At 31.1% G+C, this 22761-nt stretch overlaps 1 protein-coding gene across 1 annotated transcript in view; it reads right to left on the reverse strand.

Annotated features, from left to right (window-relative positions):
* Positions 1-1364: 1364 nt before the first annotated feature.
* Positions 1365-22761, reverse strand: part of LOC134701225 (kin of IRRE-like protein 1) — a 33379-nt gene continuing 11982 nt past the window's right edge. Inside the window, exons 3-13 of the mRNA XM_063562357.1 lie at positions 16315-16644; positions 11509-11793; positions 10169-10435; positions 9507-9788; positions 8666-9016; positions 7635-7739; positions 7201-7228; positions 5999-6027; positions 3933-4067; positions 3618-3682; positions 1365-1674 (exon numbers count right to left, since the gene is read on the reverse strand). Coding sequence (XP_063418427.1) covers positions 1465-1674; positions 3618-3682; positions 3933-4067; positions 5999-6027; positions 7201-7228; positions 7635-7739; positions 8666-9016; positions 9507-9788; positions 10169-10435; positions 11509-11793; positions 16315-16644 — 2087 coding nt within the window. The 3' untranslated portion in view covers positions 1365-1464. The remainder of the gene's footprint in view (positions 1675-3617; positions 3683-3932; positions 4068-5998; positions 6028-7200; positions 7229-7634; positions 7740-8665; positions 9017-9506; positions 9789-10168; positions 10436-11508; positions 11794-16314; positions 16645-22761) is intronic.

The following is a 22761-nucleotide window of genomic DNA, read 5'->3' on the forward strand; positions in this document are numbered from 1 at the left end:
AAATTCATCTTTCTTTAAACTATATGCATGTATAAAGTTTTGTTAATAAAAATAACAGTATGTACAATGTATATATAAACAATTTAAACTAGAGGCTCTGTGTCGCTCACCTTGGCCTATGTGCATTTTAAACAAAAGACACACATTATAATCAGACAAGAATCGAATTCATGACAAAATTGTGTTTTGGTGATGGTGATATGTTGTAGATCTTACATAATTGATCATTCTTGCTGTTTACAAGTATCTCTATCTATAACGAGCTTTGCCCGGTAGTTTCAGCATGTAAATATTTTTCAAAAATTTCAAAAAATTTCAAAAAATTTCAAAACTTTCAAAAAATGTTCCATTCGCGTACGGTCGGATCGTATGAGTATACGCGTATGGTCCAGTACGAGCTGACCATACATGTGCTTAGATCATATGGGTTATATTTAAACAGTTTATCAAAATCCTTATTTTTAATTTTACAAATTGTTATTATTACAATTATAGATGGATAAACTGAACATACGAACAATTGAAATTAAACATTTGTTTAATTGTATATCTGCATCCTATTTTGATACACTCGCCAAAAGTGACACTTGCTACAACAAGTATAACCGTAATATTTTTTTACATTTAAAAAAGTACATGTTTGCAGTTCATGCATGTTTCTTTTGGATTTGCATTTTTTAGTAAAGTTGCTAAACATTCTAAAACAACTGTCCTTCCATATTATGTTTACTTCAGATATCTTATCTTCAATTTCAGTGATCATAATTTAATTAATGTATAACCGATCGACATGCCAAATACAAAAGATTAACAGAGTTGATAAGCGTGATTTTAAAAAATAATTAGAATATAAAGGTTTTTTTCAATAACAATTGAACTTTTTATGCCCCACCTACGATAGCAGAGGGGCATTATGTTTTCTGGTCTGTGCGTGCGTGCGTCCGACGTGTTCGTCTGTCCGTCCGTTCGTCCCGCTTCAGGTTAAAGTTTTTGGTCAAGGTAGTTTTTGATGAAGCTGAGGTCCAATCAACTTGAAACTTAGTACACATGTTCCTTATGCTATGATCTTTCGTACGGTCCGACCGTATGAGTATTTTGAAAAAGTACGCATACGGTCCAAGAACTCATACGGTCTTGAACATAGACACTTTGAAAAGCAAAATGGAGAAGAAAGATACGATTTTTAAAAAGGTCAACGAAGCCGACATTTTAAGGGATTTAAATGATGATGGTTGCATTTTTTCCCCGTAAAGTTAAAATCAAATTTGGTAATTCTAACATTAAAGTCGACAATTTAAAAAAATAAATAAAATAAAAAACGATGGCCCTAGTACGCTTCCATACACACAAGTTTTTTTTTTTTTAAAGTTGTCATTTATAAACAATAACAAGAGGGGCGGTGCTTCTTATCATACACGTCGTCTCCAAAATTATCTACAAAACATTTCTCGCAGTTTGTTTACATCAGTCTTTCTTGTTGTAATTCTCAATCCCATCCACATACACAAAATCATCTTCGTCACTGTCACTGCTGGACGGAATGGCATTTGCAAGGCGTAATACATCAATTTCAGAGTAAATAGTTCTGTCTTCGTGGCCATGAATAATACTTGTGCTCGCTGTTGGTCCTGCTTCAAATTCAACTTCTGCATAATTAAGGCTGGATTCAGCATGCTACAAAGGAAAACATTTGTCATTTAGAAGAAAAAAACAGTTACTCCGAAGGTTGTGAACATTTTCCAAACATATATTATATTCAAACTACTTAATATATAGTAATAATGCATTAAAAAGTACACAATAGAATTTTCTTTAGATGTTGGTATACCAATAGCACACAATTATATACCATTTTACTGAATTGAGCTAAGAAAACTACATATACCCTACAAGTTATCAGAATTGATATACGCCACGAGCGATAACATTACTACAGAACAACTATATGTATGGTAAGTATAATAAAAATTAGAAGATGTGCTATGATTGCCAATTAGACAGCAATTCAAAAGAGACCAAATGACACATATCATTTAGCCAATAACACACAAAACCTATGGCCAATTTATAGGATTTTTATTTTTTTTTTATTTTTTTTTAAATCTAATATAAAACATAACAACAATAGTGTATCAACACTATTTTGTACATTGAAACTGTTCTAGAAAGACATTTCTAACATTCAAAAATTATTATATCGAATCATTCTAAAATTAACCACGTATTTTACTAGAAAAAGTAATTACTTGCTAATGATCAGTGGTTGGTGAGGTTCTTAAGACTAAGTGTTTCTCGTTTTTTTTATATAGATTAGACGGTTGGTTTTCGTGTTTAAATTTTTGTTTTGCATTAGTCATTTCGGGCCCTTTATACGTTTGTAGCTTGCTGATCGATGAAGGGATCGTAATTCCATATTGTTAAAACATTGTGACTCATTGACATTGATACCACTTTTTCGTAAGGTCATTAACACACTATCTATAATACTAAAATTACGAGGTCCAATTTGTCAGCCGTCATCACGTAAAAACGACGAATCAAAGAATTCAACTTTATATATAACTAATATAGTACAAAGGTGTAGATTAAAAATTACACCACTCCAGGCCCTTTTGTTTTCCACGTAATTAATATTGTCAATAATTAAGAAGTTCCGGGTCGAGTCCGATACCGATACCAATAGTATATTCATCTGTTACCTATTACCTTATCTGTACGTTCCGCATTTGGCAGGCGCACCACCAAACGGTGTATTCAGGATATGCTATATACACGGGTCATAATCACAGGGTTGACACTACTAAATTGTCAAATTGTTACCTATTGTAATATTTTAATCAGTAAGACTTTATAAGATAACAATACGAATACTAAAAATAAGGCGTATATGTACAGATTTTAATTTGTTAGCGGGCATGACGTCATGAAAACAGCGAATCAAAGAATTCAACTTTATTTATAACTAATATAGGACAATGCTGTTGATTAAAAAAATACTCCATCCCAGGACCTTTTGTTTTCCAAATAATTAATATTACCAATAATTGATAAGATCAAGTTAGACGGGTTCAAACAGAAAGATTTGAAAGCAGAGAAAACTGTGATAACTATCTTAAAACCGGCATGACTTTATCATAATTATGACAATACTAATACAAAAATAAGTCTTGCGCATAGTTATATACTTTAATTCAGTCACGGACCCGCGATATCACGGGTGTGTTCTAGTATTACGAATTTATCTTACCGACTATCTTTATTTGTTGAATTCAGACTAGAGCTGTCTCAATTGCAATCATACCACATCTTCTTATTTTTATATTAAAGTGTTCAATTTTTGAAATTTAAGAACATACTTCCATTGGTCTGCACAAACAAAAAAATTGTCAAAAATAACAATTTAACTTCAACAACCCTGATACAACAATATCAAACAGAACTTTTAATACACTCAAAGAATCAAATAGTGCAAAAGTCGTAACTCCACTACTAACCGTGTATTGCAACAAGCACCGCCTCCCTATTAACCTAATTTGGAATATACAAGGTCTCCACGAGCACGCTTTTAACCAATCATATTCCTAGAAGTGTATATTAGGTAAGATAAAATACATTACCTGCGTTGGAATGATTTGGTTATCATCTAGCACGTTTTGTTCTTCCGATATTTCTTCTTGATAATCTGAGAATATAAACAATAAACATGTGCTGTATGAATGACGATTGTTTACCACGTTTTGACATTCTTTTTCACTTTAATTAAATTATTTGCATTTATTTAGTTTTGTTCATGAACTTCATGCTTCTGAAAAAGACCCTTTTTAACATGTTTTCTATATTGTACTCTCTGATAAAAGTTTGTTGGACGAAGTTGGGTTTTATTATTTTTGAATATGCATTCGTTTTCATTTGATCAAAACTAATTAACATACGGTTGCTTAATGCTGAAATTGACAGATTGAGTCCTGTAGTTGGGATATTCTCACCATTTAGTTCTGTCTGATGCCTATTGGAATGAGAAGGACGAAATTCTGATGCCAGGTATAAACGATTATCAACTGACTCTCCTATTAAAAAACATATACATCGTACATTTGAATTAATAATATATCACACATATAGTGCGCTTCCTGATACAATGTGCCAATATATTTCATTCAATTTAAATTCGGACAATTCGTAGATCTTTCTTATTCATAAGTCTTTATTTTAATTTTAATAAAGATGGAATTAAATGTGAAAACTTTGCAGTTAGATACGAAAAAACAACTTGAAGATACACATGATAAAAACGTAAACATTACTTGATGTTGGATTATATAAATATGTATATAAACATTAATTGAGATGGACCAATGTTATATATATAAATGTAAAGATATGTAAAGGGATATGTTCAACCCTGTTGGCTTTCAAGCTTTCAGTTCACAAGTCTTCATTAATTATCCTGATTAACAACCATTTATTGTTTTTTTTCGCATTCATCGTCATTTCTTAGATTGCTCATTAGACTCTGAACTTTATGTATAGGAAATACGACGGAATTACACTTTACATGTCTTGATTTCTAGACTGGATTGCCTATATGTGCAAATATATAACTAATGCTAACCATAGTTCCTTTATTTAAAAACATTTATTTTCTTAACATTCAAGGATTATTTTGTACAAAGAAAGAAATGATTAAAAGGAGGACGAAATATTTATTCTAAATGGATAATGGGTGGGTATTGTTTAAGCACTAAGCATTTACAAAAACAGGGTCTTTTGAAAAACTCACACATAATTTTTTTGTAAAAAACAAATCATGCTTTTTGTGTTTTTGTTATGTTCACACTGATTTAGTGTCCTGAATGGAAATCCTGTATCCTTTCTTACCTATTATAAAGTGATTTGTTGGCATCAGCAGATAGAATATATCATTGAAATTTATAGAAATGATATATAAAGTACATTGAAGTGATTTTTAACCTGTACTTATAAATACAACAGTGTAGAGCGGATGATAACTAATGAACCCTTTATATTTACAATTGATTGTGAATTGTTTCATATTTGTTTTTTTCAATGACAATAATATACAAATATCAGTTTCCTGATCATATGATTTACTTCCTCCCTAGCAAATATTCATTAAAAAAGGTTTAAACTATTTTAATCCTGCGATCAAAAATCTAATTGACAAGTGATTTACTATCAACTACTTAAAGAATACTATAAACTAGTAAAATATTTTTTTGCAACACTACCATTGAAATTAATGAGTGCCAATCGTTGAGGGCTCATATCTCTTACATGTCTAAGAATAGTAGTACAGACTCAAAATGATTTGAAATTAAAGGCAAATCTTTTCTAATGGAAGTTGAATTAATTAAGGTAGGAAACAAAGGAATATAAAAAACAAAAACAAATATTTTCACAAAATTAAAAAAACAAAACAAAACCAAACAAAACAATTAAATGCCCTTCACAAATTATGTTTTTTTTTAGCAACAGAAATGAAAGTTTTGGTTTATAAATAATCAATCATGTCCCCAGATTCACCACTCCGTCACTTGTGTGCGGTTTAGCATGTTTTAGCCGTTTTGCAACAGAATAGCTGTTTGAACATTGGCCACCCTGTCTATAGTACTTTAAAATACTCAAATGATTGCAGATTAATCAAACAATAACTTGAATGATAAATCTAGATTTTGTTACACTTTATGAGTAGGGCAGACATGTTACATATTAGTAATAGAAAGTTATTACCTTTTATCTGTCACAAGTTTTTCAAGACTTCAAACATACTTAGTAAAATAACCCGAAAAAAATGATTGGCAAAAAACCCTAGAAAATAAACAAAAATAGAAAATGCAAAGATTATTATTAAACGCTGATATCAATTAAGATGCTGTGAACTTATCCATTCGTTATAGTTTTAAAACACACAAATACATAGCATAACTATCACATGCATATCGATGCGTTTTTTATAAATGTTATTTTATTTTTTTACCGTGTATATCCATTTCTATGTCTGAAATTCTGCAAAAAAATAAAAATAACATACGTATATTTTTGGTTCTAAAAATGTATTTCGGAAAGGCGAAATATACCATTGAGACATTCAAAGGTGAACGTTTCTTTTGTTCACATAATAAAGTTTTTAGTATAATATTGACACGAATAATACTACCCTTCTCACAACAAAAACTACATCAAAAGTAAAATAAAAATAATGTAGAACTATAAAAGCTACAGCGACAAACACCAGTAACAAACTATTCGGTTGGTCATGATCATTCAAGAGATATGTTTTAAATGAGAGTTTAAAATACTTGTTTATAAAAAAAGGTCGAGACGTTCTACGACATACCCCCGGTTCATGAACTGTCTGCTCAGACACTGGTGACGTTTTACAAAGTCTGAGTAGGAGCGGCAAGCTCTTGAATATCGAATAAGTTTGGAAATGTATATCCCATATGTAGGTGAAGTTGCTATATCTCTACTAAGGTGGGGGAGATTTATGATTTTGAAATTGATACTATAGAATTAAACTTGTGTTTAAATCATTTTATTTGTTCGGTGATATAATGCAGTCAACATTGAACCTTTTACTTCTAATGGCTTTTGATTGACCGCAGCGTATTCTCTCTCTTTTGAAAGAATTTAACACTGTAAATCATGTATGTACCATATAACAAGCTCAAATTTGTCCTTATTGTACATGTTGTAGTCAATTTGTTAAATTAATCTAATTAAAAAAACAAAGGAACATAGAAATATTCTCAAAATTTAATACATGTTAGGATAGAGGATAACTCTGAAATAAATAAAATACCTGACTGATAATACGACATTCAATACAACATGTACAATTTCTTTAACAAATCTGCTATTATATGGTGTTATAGCTGTCATAATGTTCACGATAATCTAAAACAGGATCTTCATATGCAAAATAGCAATGCAACGTTTAAAGTGTATACAGAGATGAATTATGTATTGTTCCGTCATGCTGTTACTACTAATAAATCGAGTTACTACTATATTAAAAGAATTAACAAATATGAAAAATAATCCAAACATACCAGAGTTTGAATAAGAAATATAAAAACAAATCTGCCTTAATTTTCAAGCAATTCACATGAGTTGGTGATCATATAATAAGAGAAATTATTTGATATTTGTAAAGATGAAAATAAAAAAACAGTTTACCTTATGTCATGACTACGCCTCCTTATTCCTACAAAGTAAAGTACTTGGACATAAAACACACTGATTGGTGAATTTACAGTGCCTAAAGTATAAGATAAGTGTTATAATTCGTTAATACAAAATGTTTCTACAGTTCAAAGACTTTTAAATTTACCGTTATAAAAATCTTAAGCTGAGTCAGACTAAGATGTTTGATTTTTTTTTGACTGAGAGTAAGGCATCGTTTTGTATAACGCAGAATATAAGTATTTGATCAAACATGAATTGTTTATACAAATACAAGCAAATCTGATACAATTGTGGACTAATCATAAAAAAATGTTTTATGAATCTGAATATGAGAGGAACCTGTTGATTAACATATCCCTAAAGTTAAAACGATACTGGCTTTACTAAGCATTGCATGCATACAACCATGTTTAATTTTCCTTTACCTCGTACTTTAACTACTGCAAATACCAAGGCACAGCTAATTACAGCCAACATAACCATGATGGCACTTAAGATCCAACCCGAGGAATGCCTGATTTCTATGAATTCTACATTAGTGCAAAATACATTCAATTAACAGTTAATATATGGATTAAATTGAATTAGAAATATGAAAAGTTGAAATAAATACACATATATAATTTGAATTTGTATCGTTTCAATTTAAAGTGTTTCACTCTTACATGATCCTTTACACAACATGCAATGACAGAAAACTTAATGTCTCGATCATTACATAATTGTTTTCCAATTTATATTTGAAATTACTATCCAAACAATTATGTTTTGATGCTTGGGATTTATCTTTTTCTATAGATATCAAGTTTTGCGAACTGATGGAATCTTTGTCGTCTGCATATACAAGTATTTATAACATGTTTACTTCGTTGAATATTCGTGTTTTGATATGATTTGACTTTCAACCAACATCCACGAAATCCGTGAAAATTGGTTATCCAGAATATACTATTGAATCCACGCTTCTTTAAAACTTTTCATCTCGAGCGAATGTTAAGTATGGTTTCTGTAGACAAAGGTATCATACTCACTGAATTCTTTAGCATTTTCCTATACACGCCAATGAAGGCACATTACCATCGATACCCCCCGTTTATAAGAAGAAGAAATATGACCAAAAACAGAGCATACGACCGATTTTATAATACCAAGCGCCATCCGAAATCTATAACCTATTGACATATAACATATGAACATTAAGAAATATGGTATAATTAACCATCCACCAGCGTGGACATAATGCATGAATCTGAACATCATTTCAAGCTAGGTTTGTTATTTGCTACAATTATGTTCTGCATTTGTCTGTATTTAAGTTATTTTTGTTATAACAAGACTAGTATTATATTTGAAAATATAAAATTTCGTTTTAAACAAACAAGTATAAATTATATTGTATAGTTGCAGATGAGAAAACAATCAACTAGAGTCCAAACGATAAAAGTGATAAACTAACTTGCTGAAACAACAATAACTTCAAAGCTGCTACAATTGTATGTATTACATACTTCCACAGTATAGTTTCTTAAATCGTTGCTTCCTGGCATGGCAATTTTAAACGTCAACTCGATGCACTCCACTAAAACATTGACGTTATAAAATGCCAACCTTTCTTTACATGTTGACTGAATAAACGATCTAATCGATTTAAAAGCTTGCTTTTCTTCCTCTTTATATCCTTCTGCAATTTTGCGAATTCGCCCACTAGTTATCGGAGATGAGCTGAATACTTTTAAAATAATTTTTGCGTCTTTATGATACTGAGCAAACCATGTGAAGCTGTTGTTTGAAACAAACACCGGCGGTCCTGAAATATAAATCTGAACTTCGTCATTTTACAGAGAATAACTGTACATCTTATAATCGGCGTGACTTTATCAAATACCAATACGAAATGTAAAAATCCAGGCTAAAAATAACGCGTAGGTTCGTAAATTCAGTGATGGTACCTCGCTGATATGAACTTGTATAATTGAAACTAAATAGCAAACCAGTCTGAAAAAAACCCTGATCATTGAAAATGGAAACAAACTCTATAAACAAATATTGTTCGATGCAGAAAAATTGTCAATTGACTTCCAAATTGTCGGAAATACTCCACATTTTATGAAGCACTGTTTTGGTCAATGTTAACCTACACATCAACCTCTCTAATTTATGATTCTTACATAAAGAATTAAAAAGGTCACTATTCAACGCTTTATTTTTATAATATTTTACTATGACATTTCAAAGGCAGAACATTCATAAAACTAAAATATTGTAAAAAGTTATAAAAGCAAAATAAGATGTATTACCTTTATAATCTACGGCGACAAATTTTTTTTGATTAATCTCTCCATTCATATCAGGAATACCAATTTTTACGCGGCATTTATATATCCCACTGTTTTGGTAATTGTTCTTTTCGAGTACAAGTGTGCCGTTTTGTGTGTTTCCTATGTAACGTATATGTTTGCCGAACTGAGACAGATGTTCCCATTTTGCAAATTCATATGTTCCCGGATCGCTGGATGCTTGGCATTTAAGAGTGATCTTATTTTGTGTTTCTGTTGTATCTATGGAGACATCAGGAGGATCTAATAAAATAATAAAATATACGAAGCATGCGTTCAAGCATTCATCCATTCATTCATTGAACAAAATATATAAAATGAAAAAAGCCAGAGTTTTCCTACGGTTCAAATGAAAAACTAATAATAAAACAAAACATAGACAAATTTTCACTTCCGCAGTCAAGGATGACATCAAAAAGATTCAGTTTGAATTCAAATATTATCACAGTGTTAGCTTACCAGATAAAACTTCTTAACAATTTTAATTGTACTGGATTTTAATTTGTTTTCCTAACAAATTTGCTACATGGTTATTCTAAGGTATAACTATTTCCTACTGTGATCTTATATTCTGTATCAGCAAATGTAAACAAAATAAATGTGCTTTCTGTCCTGCTACTTACATAAAACACGAATTTGTTTTGTTGCACTTGAGAAACCTATGCTATTTTTTGCAGTACACGTATATGTTCCACTGTCTTGTCGAAGAAGAGGAGTAAATGGAATGCAGTGTTTCGAATCATTCAATCTTTTTATTCGTTGTGTGTCTTTGATCCACGTAATATGGGTTGCTTTTAGAGTCCCGCCGGTTTTACAACATAGTGTTGCATTCTGATGTTCTCTTAGAAGCATGCTATCCGGAATGATAGACACAGTGACCTTTGGTTTGCCTGAAGGAGTAATACAGTTAGTAAATTACTTCGGCTGGATTTACTTTTTGACCATTAAGCGAAAAGAAATATGTAAGCATGCAAGCTGTACAAAATGTAGCCAGAATAAACAATGCAATAGTTGCAATATAACATTATACTGGAAATGGATAAAAAAAAATGTTGAAAAAATATGTCAGCTAAAATTCTTTTTTTTTGTCTAAATGTTTAATTGAGTTCTTAAGAGAAAAAGACAACACAAAGTGTTAGGATTTAAAACAGAAGTTTAACTTGCAAAGATCTGAGCTTTTCAGAACTATGATTTCAATAAACTCTCATTTTTAATCATGCAGTTTGACTACAACAACTACAGATAATAACATTAATAGGAAATTCTATTTTTTTTGTCGTTCAATAAGGGCATATCTGTTCATAATTTGCCAGCCCAATAATACCGGTACTGTTTCCATAATGAATTCTGCTGTTGTCCGGTTTGCATATGACCATTACAATCATCATTAATTTATATACAAAGATATTGATATTGGATCGAAGATGAACCAAAATACTTATTTCGCACTTTTTCACGTTGTATCGTATTCAATTGCGATTTTTTTGGTTCGGTGTTTGAGTATGATACTAACATTCATATTCAGGGCTGCAGGTCTGACATGATTTAAATCACACTCTTCTATAATTCAACGTTGATAAACTAAGAAATTATTTTCCAACTCAGAATTACTATTTTGTTAATGCTATGTATGACTTTCAAATATGTTCTTCTATTGAACGAACCCTCTTTGGTGCTATTACATTATTTTGTAAAGAATTTCGCTGAAACCAAGACTTCAGGCCATTTTAAACTTTCAATGAGATGATAGTTTTTATTTTGCCCCGAGTTTTAAGGCCTTTGACTTTAAGATGAAAAACGGCAATAAAATATTGTTCCTTTTGCTATATGTGTGGTTTGTGATGTTCATGTACTGCTTTTGAGTTATGGATAGATACCCATATTCTTTCTTTGTTTATCCCTCAATATTTAACGATTGTCGTCATATATATTTGATTTTTATGTATATGCGTGACAAACCAACCTGAAACATCCAATTGAACTTGCTTTGTTATAGGATGGTCTAATGCTTCGTTGAATGCTGAACATATGAATATTTTCATATGATCCGATGAAGATGCATTTAATCTGTAAGTGATTATTCCATTCTGACCACCTTCTTTTATAACTGTTGTATTCGTTATCCATTGTAATGTTTCTGTCGGTTTTCCACTCTGTACTGAACAGACTAATTGCAGCATGCTCCCTTCTACAACTTGCAAGGTATTATGTTGTGTTGCATTCGCTATTTGTAGATTTGTTGGTGGTCCTATAAGTAGAGAATACAATCTGAATTAAATTTTCGAGCATACATCTGTAAATGGTTTTGGTATCTTTTGGAACCTTTCAACATGTTTTAATTTTTTTTTTATCCCCGTTTATGATAATTCAGTTGTAATTCAACATAAATAGTTTCTCAAACATTGTGTTTGTGTATATGCAAACAATATAATTTGAAATGCATCATTACAAATGTTGAAGAGCCCGGAAATCACATCATTATTCGGACTTCCCTATATCACCCAACACAATCAGAAATCCGTCCTTAGTTTCGTCAACATTAAAAACTGGAACATAAATAAGTATGATTTAAATATCCAATTTTTATACTGGACACACTAATTTCACTAAAATCCGGTATAAATATCGCTAAAAACCGTGTCTTCGAGAAGTCCGATTTAATATCTTTCCACTCTGCATTCTATTGTAAAATGTTTCAGAAATATTTTAATGAGGTACGTTTAAGTTATTTGATATTGATTTTAAAATAATAATAAGTTCAATTCTAAAAATCATCAATATGCAGTAATACAAAACACTTCGATGTGTCTACAACTACACAGCTGTATTTTATATTCAAACGAAAAATCAACATCTTAGTGTTACTTTTATCTGTAAGTTACTAACTAGAGATGACCAGGATATGGACGAACAAACGTACGAAAACGTAACTTGACGAATAGAACGAAGCGGAAGCGACATTTTGTACATTTTAATGAATTAATCCAACATAATTTCGTCGAAGTGAAAGAAAATGCATAGTTCTGAAATGTAGTTTAAAGAAATATTACCTGTTTATTAGCTTACTCCAAGCATAATAATTAAATTTTTGCTACAACAGAAAAAGGTGCACTCAATATTCAAGGCTCTATTTTAAAATTTGATGTCCCAAAAGTGTTTTGGTGGGTATAAAAGGGTGAAAGAATAAATATCAAAATTTACTATATTGATATAATTCATTTTTTTATTTCTAATCTTGTTTTCTTATCCGAAATTTATCTATCTTCGTTGGCTTATGCCTCCAGACAAGCCAGACTAGGCTAATTACAAGGTACCCTGATCAAATTAAAGAAATAAGTTCCAAAATATTTTATTTTTTTTAATATTTTGCATGTCGTAAAAAGGGGATGCTACAAAAAAAGATATTGAAGTTTAGTACTAGTGTATTGATACTTTTGATAATCAAATTGCAGTTGCATCTCGTGTGGTTATTACATTTTCCGCTCATTTATTTATTTATTTATTATAATTGCAAATTTATACGAATATAAATGAGTTTACAGACTGCTATTATCCAATAAACCACATCATAGGAGTTGCATACTGGTGTGGGTCCAATATTTTAGTACCAGACTTTGGAAAATTGGACCAGATCATCAAACCCACGCCCACAGATAGACCTAATGTACGTTTTAACTGGCTGAGTATCACATTATGGCATAAAAGAATAAAAAAATCAGACAATATAGATAAAGCATCATTTTGAAATGTTGGTTTAGACAATTACATTTTGTGACATTTGTCCATCTGCCATTGCTTTCTGTGACAATCGACAATTCAGGACAAAGCTTTTTTTTTTATTATAGACAACATGTAAATACCGAAAATTAAGTTACATTGTATCTATTTTTCTACACTAAATCGATGGGTATATTACTACAATATAACATAATGAAAATGAAAAATAACAACAAGATCATTAATATACACAATAAAAGTAAATATTCTAAGAACCCCCTGTCCTCAGTTCAATAGACTGTTTTAAAAAGGATCTGGCTAGCTTATTTACCGGAATGTGTGAAATTGGGTTGTATTGAGTACATATGTTATTTCATCTATGTCATTTAAATTTATAGAGTGGATATTCTCATTTATCAAAATAAATCAAACTAAACTTTTCTATTACAAGTGTTATGGTTTCTATTACAATAGAAAAAGAAATGAATTTCACCTTAAAATTTGTCTACAGTTTTTGCATAATCTTTCATTTTGTTATGTTGTGTCACATATTTTAAACATGTAGTTTTATGGCAATAAAGATTTGATTTGAATTGAATTGAATTGGTATATTATTAAACGAAATCCTTCACATTTCAAACGTCAAAAATAATGACCTAAAGACTTGAAAGGCTTATTAACAGGAAGAACCGAAATAAATTGTTTTCTCGCCGGAACTCCCAAGTGAAGACCAGTTAATTTGGGAAAATTGATGGACGGCAATATAATTCCTTTATGCAGGTGTGCAAACGAGGATCTTTCGACCCACCAACTTTCACGTGTATTTGAAATTAATTTTAAGGAGTTGCGATGCTAAGATTTATATTGGAAAGAGTAAAATTCCAAAGTGCACTAACATTTAAAAAATATATTCTCAAGGTTACTGGTCTTTGGAACTCCGGAGTATAAGAGATAAATATACATTTTATTTTAAGTCTCATGTTAACAAGACCGGAAACGGAATTAGTTTTCTGCGCAGAATCGGAAATTCAAAAACGCGACAAAAAAAATTGAACGTTTTTGAGTTCATAAGTACAATAAAAAAATCGGGAAATTTCCCCGGTTTTTTTTTTATTGAATTTTCTACTGTAATAGGGGACTTTGTCCCCATATTAGATATGTAAATCAGATTGAAAGTTTTGAAATGTTATTTACTATGTGTCTCTAATTTAAGTAACATGGAGTCACCTGAGTGACAAGGTGCATAATATAAACAGCCACACTTTTAAATTCCAAAGGGACTCTAAGAGATCTCAATGAACCGGAGCATCCTATCTACATTGAAGTTTCACATTATTGTCAGGAGCTGTTTAAAGTTTAAACAAAATACACAGGCATTTGGAAGGGACAAACAGATACACAAACCGACAATCATACGGGGCGGGGGATTCCTATCCTATATAAACAAAAACTTCGTTTGCATGGAGGAAGGAGTTTACAATTTACGAATGAAATACTCTTGTACTCTATGCCTCAACCGCACTTTCTGATTTTGATTTGTTTGGCACTGTACGTTATGTCTGAAATTGTTCGTGTGTCTTAAGTGATGCTTTACTCCTAAAATTTAGTAAAAAAACTTATAACCAGTTTATGATTTAATGTGCTTTAAATACCAGAAGTGTTGGAAAAAGTGGAATGAATTGTGCTGAAAGGCTTATGTGCAATTTTCGGATTGTTATAAAAGGCATCATCAGTTCTTTTTAGTACAATATGATTCATTTAATAAATGATTAAATTAATTGTTTCAAAATTATTGTATGTTCGCTCTAAATCAGCATGGAATGCTTGAAACTGGACACAGAGCAATTCTGTCAAAATGTTACAAATTAAACTTGCAATTATGACCATTAACAACTGGCCTTGAACACGTTAATGATAATACTTGACCGCGTCATCAACTGTGTTCCCCATTATAGAACTGCCGTTATTGTTAATTATGCTATTTAAATCATACATTATTAGCGCTAAAAGACGTAACACGTTCTGGCGTTGAACAGTCGACACGTTTTGGTGAATAACAATTATTGACACGTTTTGGGGGTTACGGAATAGAACATGTTTGGGGAGAATAGGCACATTTAGGGGAGTCGGACACCTTTGGAGGGATGGGCACGTTTAAGAGAGTTACATATATAGTTCTGTAGTACAAGGTTATTTAGAAAATAATAAACTTAGACTTTTGAGCTGAATTTTTAAAACGACTTTATGATTTTATTATTATTTACAATATTTATATAGCGCATTATCCAATTAAAATTACTCTAAGCGCTTAACATAAATCAATCAATGCAGTTAAAAAGAGGTTTTAAACATTAAAACAATCAATGCAATAAGAATGAAATACAAATTTTGAAACACATATAAAAAACCAAAAGGAACAGAATAGTTAAAAAAATAAAATAATCATAATTAAAATAGCATGTTATACTACAACGAAAAGAACAACGTTAAAAAGTCATTGTCAGTATAAAAATTACATATTATCACTGAAAGCGAGTCTAAAATAATGGGTTTTCAATTTTTTCATTGCATGTTCATGTCTTAGAAGGCTAGGAAGATTGTTCGTTCCAGAGGCTCGCCGTGGCTTTGTCGAAACGTCTTTCTCCATAGATTTTGGTGCGAACACGAGGTTGCATAAGCTGCATAGCATTTTCTGAACTAAGAGATCATGATGGTTGATAGACACTAATGAGTTCCTCAAGACAGACGGCAGCTAGGCCCTGCAGGATTTTAAAAGTATACAAAAGAAGTTTATATTGTATTCGGTACTGCACCCGGATTCAATGAAGAGACACAAGAACTGGTATTATATGATCATGTTTCTTGGTACGTGTAACGAGCCTGGCTGTCGTATTCTGTACTCGCTGTAACTTATTGACTAAACTGGCATTTACTCCATATAGCAGAGCGTTGAATAGGAAACGCAGGTGAAGGATAAACAACAGTTATAAAAACGCAAAAGATAAGGAGTAAATTAACAAAATATCGAACTCAAAGTAAAATAAGTACTTACTTTTTAGAAGTGCTTTGTAAACCTGATCGTGTGTCTTGCGATTGTCAACATATTGACATTTGTATGTCCCTTCGTCATCAAAAGAGAATCTTTTGATCATCATATTACATGTTCTGCTCTCGTAACTTCCCACAACATTTATATTTGGTATGTTTAATTTTGTATTTAATCTAAAGCCTTCTGTATAAGGAATCAATTTTGATTCGTTCAGTCTGTCTGTCTTTGATAATGCTCTATTTGGTCCAATCCAGTTTCCGTTTGTTTGACTTAGACATGTACAATTCAGGACAATGGTATCACCAGATCTTACAAGAACTTCGTGTATGTTTCCTATTTAAGACAATATATTCAAATATTCAAGTTTGTATGAAAGTCATTCACAGTTGTTAAAAACATCTTAACAAGTAGAGTTGTATTCATATTTGGGAGCAATGTGTATATAAAATTTCATCCCATTTTGTAAACAATTCATAAAATCATAAGAGAGCATATAATAAAGCATATGAAGCTTAACAGGTTATTCTCAAATAAGCAGTATGGGTTTATCTCTGGGAGATCAACTTCATTGCAATTACTAGAGGTAATTGACATATGGACAGAGGCGATAGACGACGGATATAAGGTAGATTGTGTATATACAGACTTTATGAAAGCATTTGATAAAGTTCCACACAAAAGGCTGCTAAAGAAAATCGAAAATTATGGAATAAAAAACCCAATACTAGATTGGATAAGAGATTTTCTTTCAAATAGACAACAAAGAGTCTCAATAAATGGTGAAGCATCGGAATGGAAGGAAGTTACCTCAGGTATACCACAAGGCTCAGTTCTAGGACCACTCTTGTTTGTAATCTACATCAATGACTTACCGGAAGGAGTTAACTCAGATGCTTACTTATTTGCTGATGATACAAAAATCTTTAGAATAATAAAGGAAGACAGAGACCACGAAACATTACAAAAGGATTTAGACAAACTAGAAAAATGGAGTGATACATGGTTACTCAAGTTTCATCCAGAAAAATGTAAACATATAAATATCAGCAAAAAATCAAAACAAGATATTGAAAAATATAATCTACTAGGAAAAGAAATAAGCAGATGCAAAGAAGAGAAGGATATAGGGGTAGTCATTGATGAAGAATTATCCTTTGAAAAGCATATATGTGAGAAAGTAAACAAAGCAAATTCAATCTTTGCGGCATTAAGAAGATCTTTCAAAAATCTAAATGCAGAAATCTTTATTCCATTATATAAAACACTTGTAAGAACACATCTAGATTACGCTAGTTCAGTATAGGCACCTTTTAAGAAAAAATATATCGATAAAATTGAAAGTGTACAAAAGAGAGCTACGAAACAAATACCTGGACTTAAAACCTAAGCTACGAAGAAAGGCTAAAGAAATTAAAATTACCAACACTAGCGTACAGAAGAATAAGAGGGGACATGATTGAGACTTATAAGATTATACACAATAAATATGACCCGGAAACTAGTACTTTCCTTAAATTAATGTCGAGTACAGAGAATAGGCACAGTACAAGAACAAACAGTATTAAAATCATGCACCAAAGGTTTAATACTAATCTATGGAAAAATAGCTTTACGGTGAGAATAGCTAAAACCTGGAACAAACTACCAGAAAAAGTGGTTAAGGCACCGTCTGTTAATGCCTTTAAAAACAGACTAGACAATCATTGGAAAAATGAGGAACTATATTATTCTGATTACCGCGCAGTTATAACCGGAAGCAGCAGTAACAGTAATAATAATGACCTAATATATGAGTCTGGTGAAGAGGAGCCGTGAGGATCCTGTACCGGAAAACATCTTTAAGTATCTTTAAGTAAGTAATTCTAACTTTAATATACAAAAGAATATACTTCATACTTAACGAAATTTGATTATCGGTAAACTATTATCGCCTTATTCTAATATAACCTAATTATTGTCATAATATACATCACAAAAGTTCTACAATATCAAATAAAAACAAGGAATCCAGAAAGAAAAGATTTAAAACTTGACACAATTTACAAATTGGTGAATTTATTTAGTTGTAGGTTGGTCCCTTGGTCACTTTCTTTTTACTGGTTTGCTGTCTCATTGTTGTATACTCATTGTTATTGATATTACATATGGAGTGACATGAATACATTATGTTGTCTAAGTCTGGCCAGGCAAAGCTCAAATCTATAATTACATATACGTTAGACACATATTGTAGGATAGTTGATAGTAATTTATTTCAGTGATATGTGTAAACGTTTGGGAAAAGGAGAAAGTATTAAACAGTAAATACTATACAGAAAACAAACAAATATTGTTGCTAAAAGAAATGCAATTGATCGATATAATTTTAATTTGTTGTACATGTAATGCTTGTATCTTGTAAGAAGCAATGACACATCTTTCTAGTGGTCCAAAAGTGTCATTAGATATATAAATGTACTATATTATATAAAATGGAATTTGATGCGACTGCCATACAAGTGAAAGGTTTAGCTATCTTTAAAACCAGGTTCAATGCACCATTGTCTACCTTAGAAAATGACTGTACCAAGTCAGGCATATGGTGGTTGTTATCAATTAGTTTGATGTGTTTGAGCTTTTGATTTTGCCATTTGATTATGAACTTCGTTTTTGAATTTTCCTCGGAGTTAGGTATTTTTGTGATTTAGCTTTTTAATTGTATATTTAGTTTCAAAAAGTTTTTTATTGAATTTTAAAAGATCTGATTTTTTTCCTTTTTCCTGGACAAACCATATTATTTGTTCAATCATTACAATTACTGCTAACTATTACTATTACTATTGATACTTATACATTTTTACTATTACCTATAACCTGTAAAACTTTCAGGAAAACGACAATCAATGTCCTTATATCCAACATGTCTAAAACAAAAATACGCAGAAAGTTTTATTTAATATAAGTTATAAAGTTGATAATCAATTGTAAATATTTATATTAAAATATACTTGTCTATTTCAACATGTTTAAATCGTTATACATGTAAACCTTAAATCTATGATGGGTTTCAGATCTATAGCCGATTTCAAATATATTGCAAAAATGATGCCACAAACATCATAAATCTATGGCATTTCCCCCTTCAAAATCTATGGCAGAATTTTAAATTGCGTAATTTTCTAGGGAAAAGAGGTAAACTTAAGCGACAAACTCCGTCGTCTAATACCATAGCACATACTAGCTTTGCTACATGTATATCAAAGGCTTGTATGTACATTTGGCATTGCAACAGGTGTCACATGCAGAGCATGAAATGCCTACTGTATTTTCACACCTGATTTTGCTCTCGGTTGTTTTGCCAAATCGCATTGGTGTGTTGGTGTTGTTAGTTTCTGAAGTCACAACATATGTTTGCTTCCGCTTTTTGTTTCTTGTCCTCGTCTTTTGTTGTTGTATTTTTTTTTGCCGTTACAAAATCGAATTTGTACTGATATTGTAAGATATTTCGAGAGAGACACTTTAAGGCGAGTAAATCGTCAAATATAAACTCCTTTCTCCATTTTGAAACTATAAATTCTACCATAGAATAGGAAACAAGGAAATTGCCATTGTTTTGGATTTTTAATTATTTGTTATAGATTCCAAATGGCAAGACGTAAAATTTACAATATATGTGAATCATGAAATAAGTTTTAAAACTCGACATGGATTTGAAGCATTATATATAAACTCTAACTGTCGTTATAAATATGGAGAACTTCAAATGCATAATTAACAAAAAATCGAAATACTCATACCTATATTATATGTCATCACTTTTTTTTTAATTGAGTGTCCATCATTTCAAATCACTTACCTTACATTTTATTTTTCCGTATGCAATTGACAATTTACATTTTATTGTATATCTATTCTTCCTGTTTAACTCAATAAAAATAGGAAATGGGTATTTATGTTTCAATATCAATGTAGCGTTGACAACCATTCCTTAATGTGTACGACGTATTTTGATATTCATGTAGAATCATAAACGATACCAATTTTTGCTGCACCATATGTGTATTTTGACAATCATTGTCTCTTCATTGAAGCCCGATGCCAATATATTTAACAATTTCATAGCTGATTAAAAGTATAAAGAGCATTTTATAAACAAAAGGAAAACAAAGTATAGACAAAGCTGAAAAAGGAATCAGAGATATGGACGAGCGTGGTATATTCCTGAATTTTAGATAACTTTTATATTTTGTAACAGAAATGTTAAAAGACATATGCCTTCTTTAAAAAAAACCTGAGTGTTTAAAAAATCAATAAAAACTGTTTGTCTCTCCTATATCAAAAACCGGTTAGAACTAATCTCCTCTTTGTAATGTTGTAACTTATTATAGCAATATTTCTTTAAACTCTTTAATTCACCATAATATACTCAGGCAAATTATTTAGAAGCTCTCATACTTAGATTAAGGTGGTACCTAACATCCTAACACTACAGGGAGATAACTCGGTAAAATCAGCTAATTGTTTTGTTTTGTTTTGGAAATATTAAGCTTCTCTATGATCAAATTAAGTGTTTGTCAAACTGCAAAATAACCAGTGTAATTTTTCTGATTAAACGGTTGATTCCAATGTTTTGAATTCTTTATATTTTTGTCAAAGGGTCAAAGTAAATACTTTGTGAAAATTTTATGAGCCAAATTAATTTAAGTTAAGATGTTGGGTACCACCTTAAATGACAAATAAATATTATATTGATGTGTAACATAATTAAAAAACAATTGTTCAGAGAACAGTTGAAGGTCTTGCCATTAATAACAATATATTTTCAGTTTAAAATGTTAGATCCTATTGATTTATGATGTATAAATACGCATTATAGCAAAGGTGAAAAACTAGGACGTCCAATCAACCAATAACCTTGACCTAAATTTCAAGGTCATTAACAAAGGACCTCAAATCAAATGACCATTGGTCTTTATAATGTACGGTTAATGAAAAGTAAAATCACAAAAATACTGAGCTTAGAGAAAAATCAATTCGGAAAATCCATAATCAAATGGCAAAATCAAATAACAAAACGCATCAAAAACGAATGGACAAGAACTGTCATATTCCTGACTTGGTACAGGCATTTTCAAATGTAGAAAATGGTTATTTCACTTTACGCATACTTCTAAATATAAGATAGGCCAAAACTCCCATTTATTGTTTACGCACCCTCTCAACCAAAATTAATATGTAACAACCTTTCGCAACTTACAATTGAGTAAAAAAATATTTGTCGATACCTAAAAAGGTTTTCAATTTTCAATATTTTCAAAATTTAGATTATGACCTTGACTTTTGAACTTGACCTTTTTTTAACAAGGACCATACATAAACAGACGCTAGGTCTCTATTACTTATGGTTTTAAGATAGAAATGCATATCACTTATGTCAAGTGCAAATAAATAAATTTGTCGCTTTCTCTTACCGTTACGGAGGAAAACAGTGTTCGGGGAGATAACTCCTACAAAAAGAAAAGAATTTGATTTAGAATGGATAAAAAGAAAAAGCGCATAAACTGTATGATACTATATAAGAAATATCTTAGCGACATATTGCGAAACATGTCATTTCAATGGTCAAATGACAGCTTATTGTATGCTGATTCCAAAAATATATTGCTTTCTATACTAAGGTCAATATCGAAAACTTCAAATTAAGCTATGACATTGAAATCAATTTCATAGTAAAAAACCAAATATCTCAAATCAAACGACCAAAGATCTTGATTATATTTGGTTAATGAGTTATATAACCGTACGCGTATTTTCAAATACAAGAGGAGAGAAAACTCCCTTTAACGTTAACGTTCAACGTACCTTTGCAATCAAAATTTACGTGTTGTCGATACCTTATCTGGACACATGTTCATGTTTTTTCTCCGACTGTTTATGATGTCTTTACACTAAATCCATTGGATGTTGGACGTGTATAGATTGATAATTTAGTCTTAGATGCATGATTTTTTTGTATCAGTTGTTAGTGGTGGCGTTGAACTACTTTTTAGTTAACTGCGAGTACTCTCAGATCTGTTCTTGGTGTCTTTTTGATGTTTGGATATACAAGCACCCGTTATAGTTAGTTCTTATATTGTTTTGTTATACCAATGTGTCAGATTAGGGGAGGGTTGGCATTCGTTAACATGTTAAACCCCGCAACATTATGCATGTATGTGTCTGTCCCAAGTCAGGAGCCTGTAATTCAGAGGTTGTCGTTTGTAAATATGTTACATATTTGATTTTCGTTCTTTTTAACCACAGTTTAGGCCGTTATTTTTTTCGTTTGAATTGTTATACATTGTCATTTCGGGACCCCTTATTGCTGACTATGCGGAATGGGCATTTTCCCATTGTTGAAGGTCGTACGATGACCTATAGTTGTTTAATGCTGTGGTCTCTTGTGGCGAGTTGTCTCACTGGCAATCATAC

Source organism: Mytilus trossulus, unplaced genomic scaffold, assembly GCF_036588685.1.
Source record: "Mytilus trossulus isolate FHL-02 unplaced genomic scaffold, PNRI_Mtr1.1.1.hap1 h1tg000234l__unscaffolded, whole genome shotgun sequence".
NCBI lineage: Eukaryota > Metazoa > Mollusca > Bivalvia > Mytilida > Mytilidae > Mytilus > Mytilus trossulus.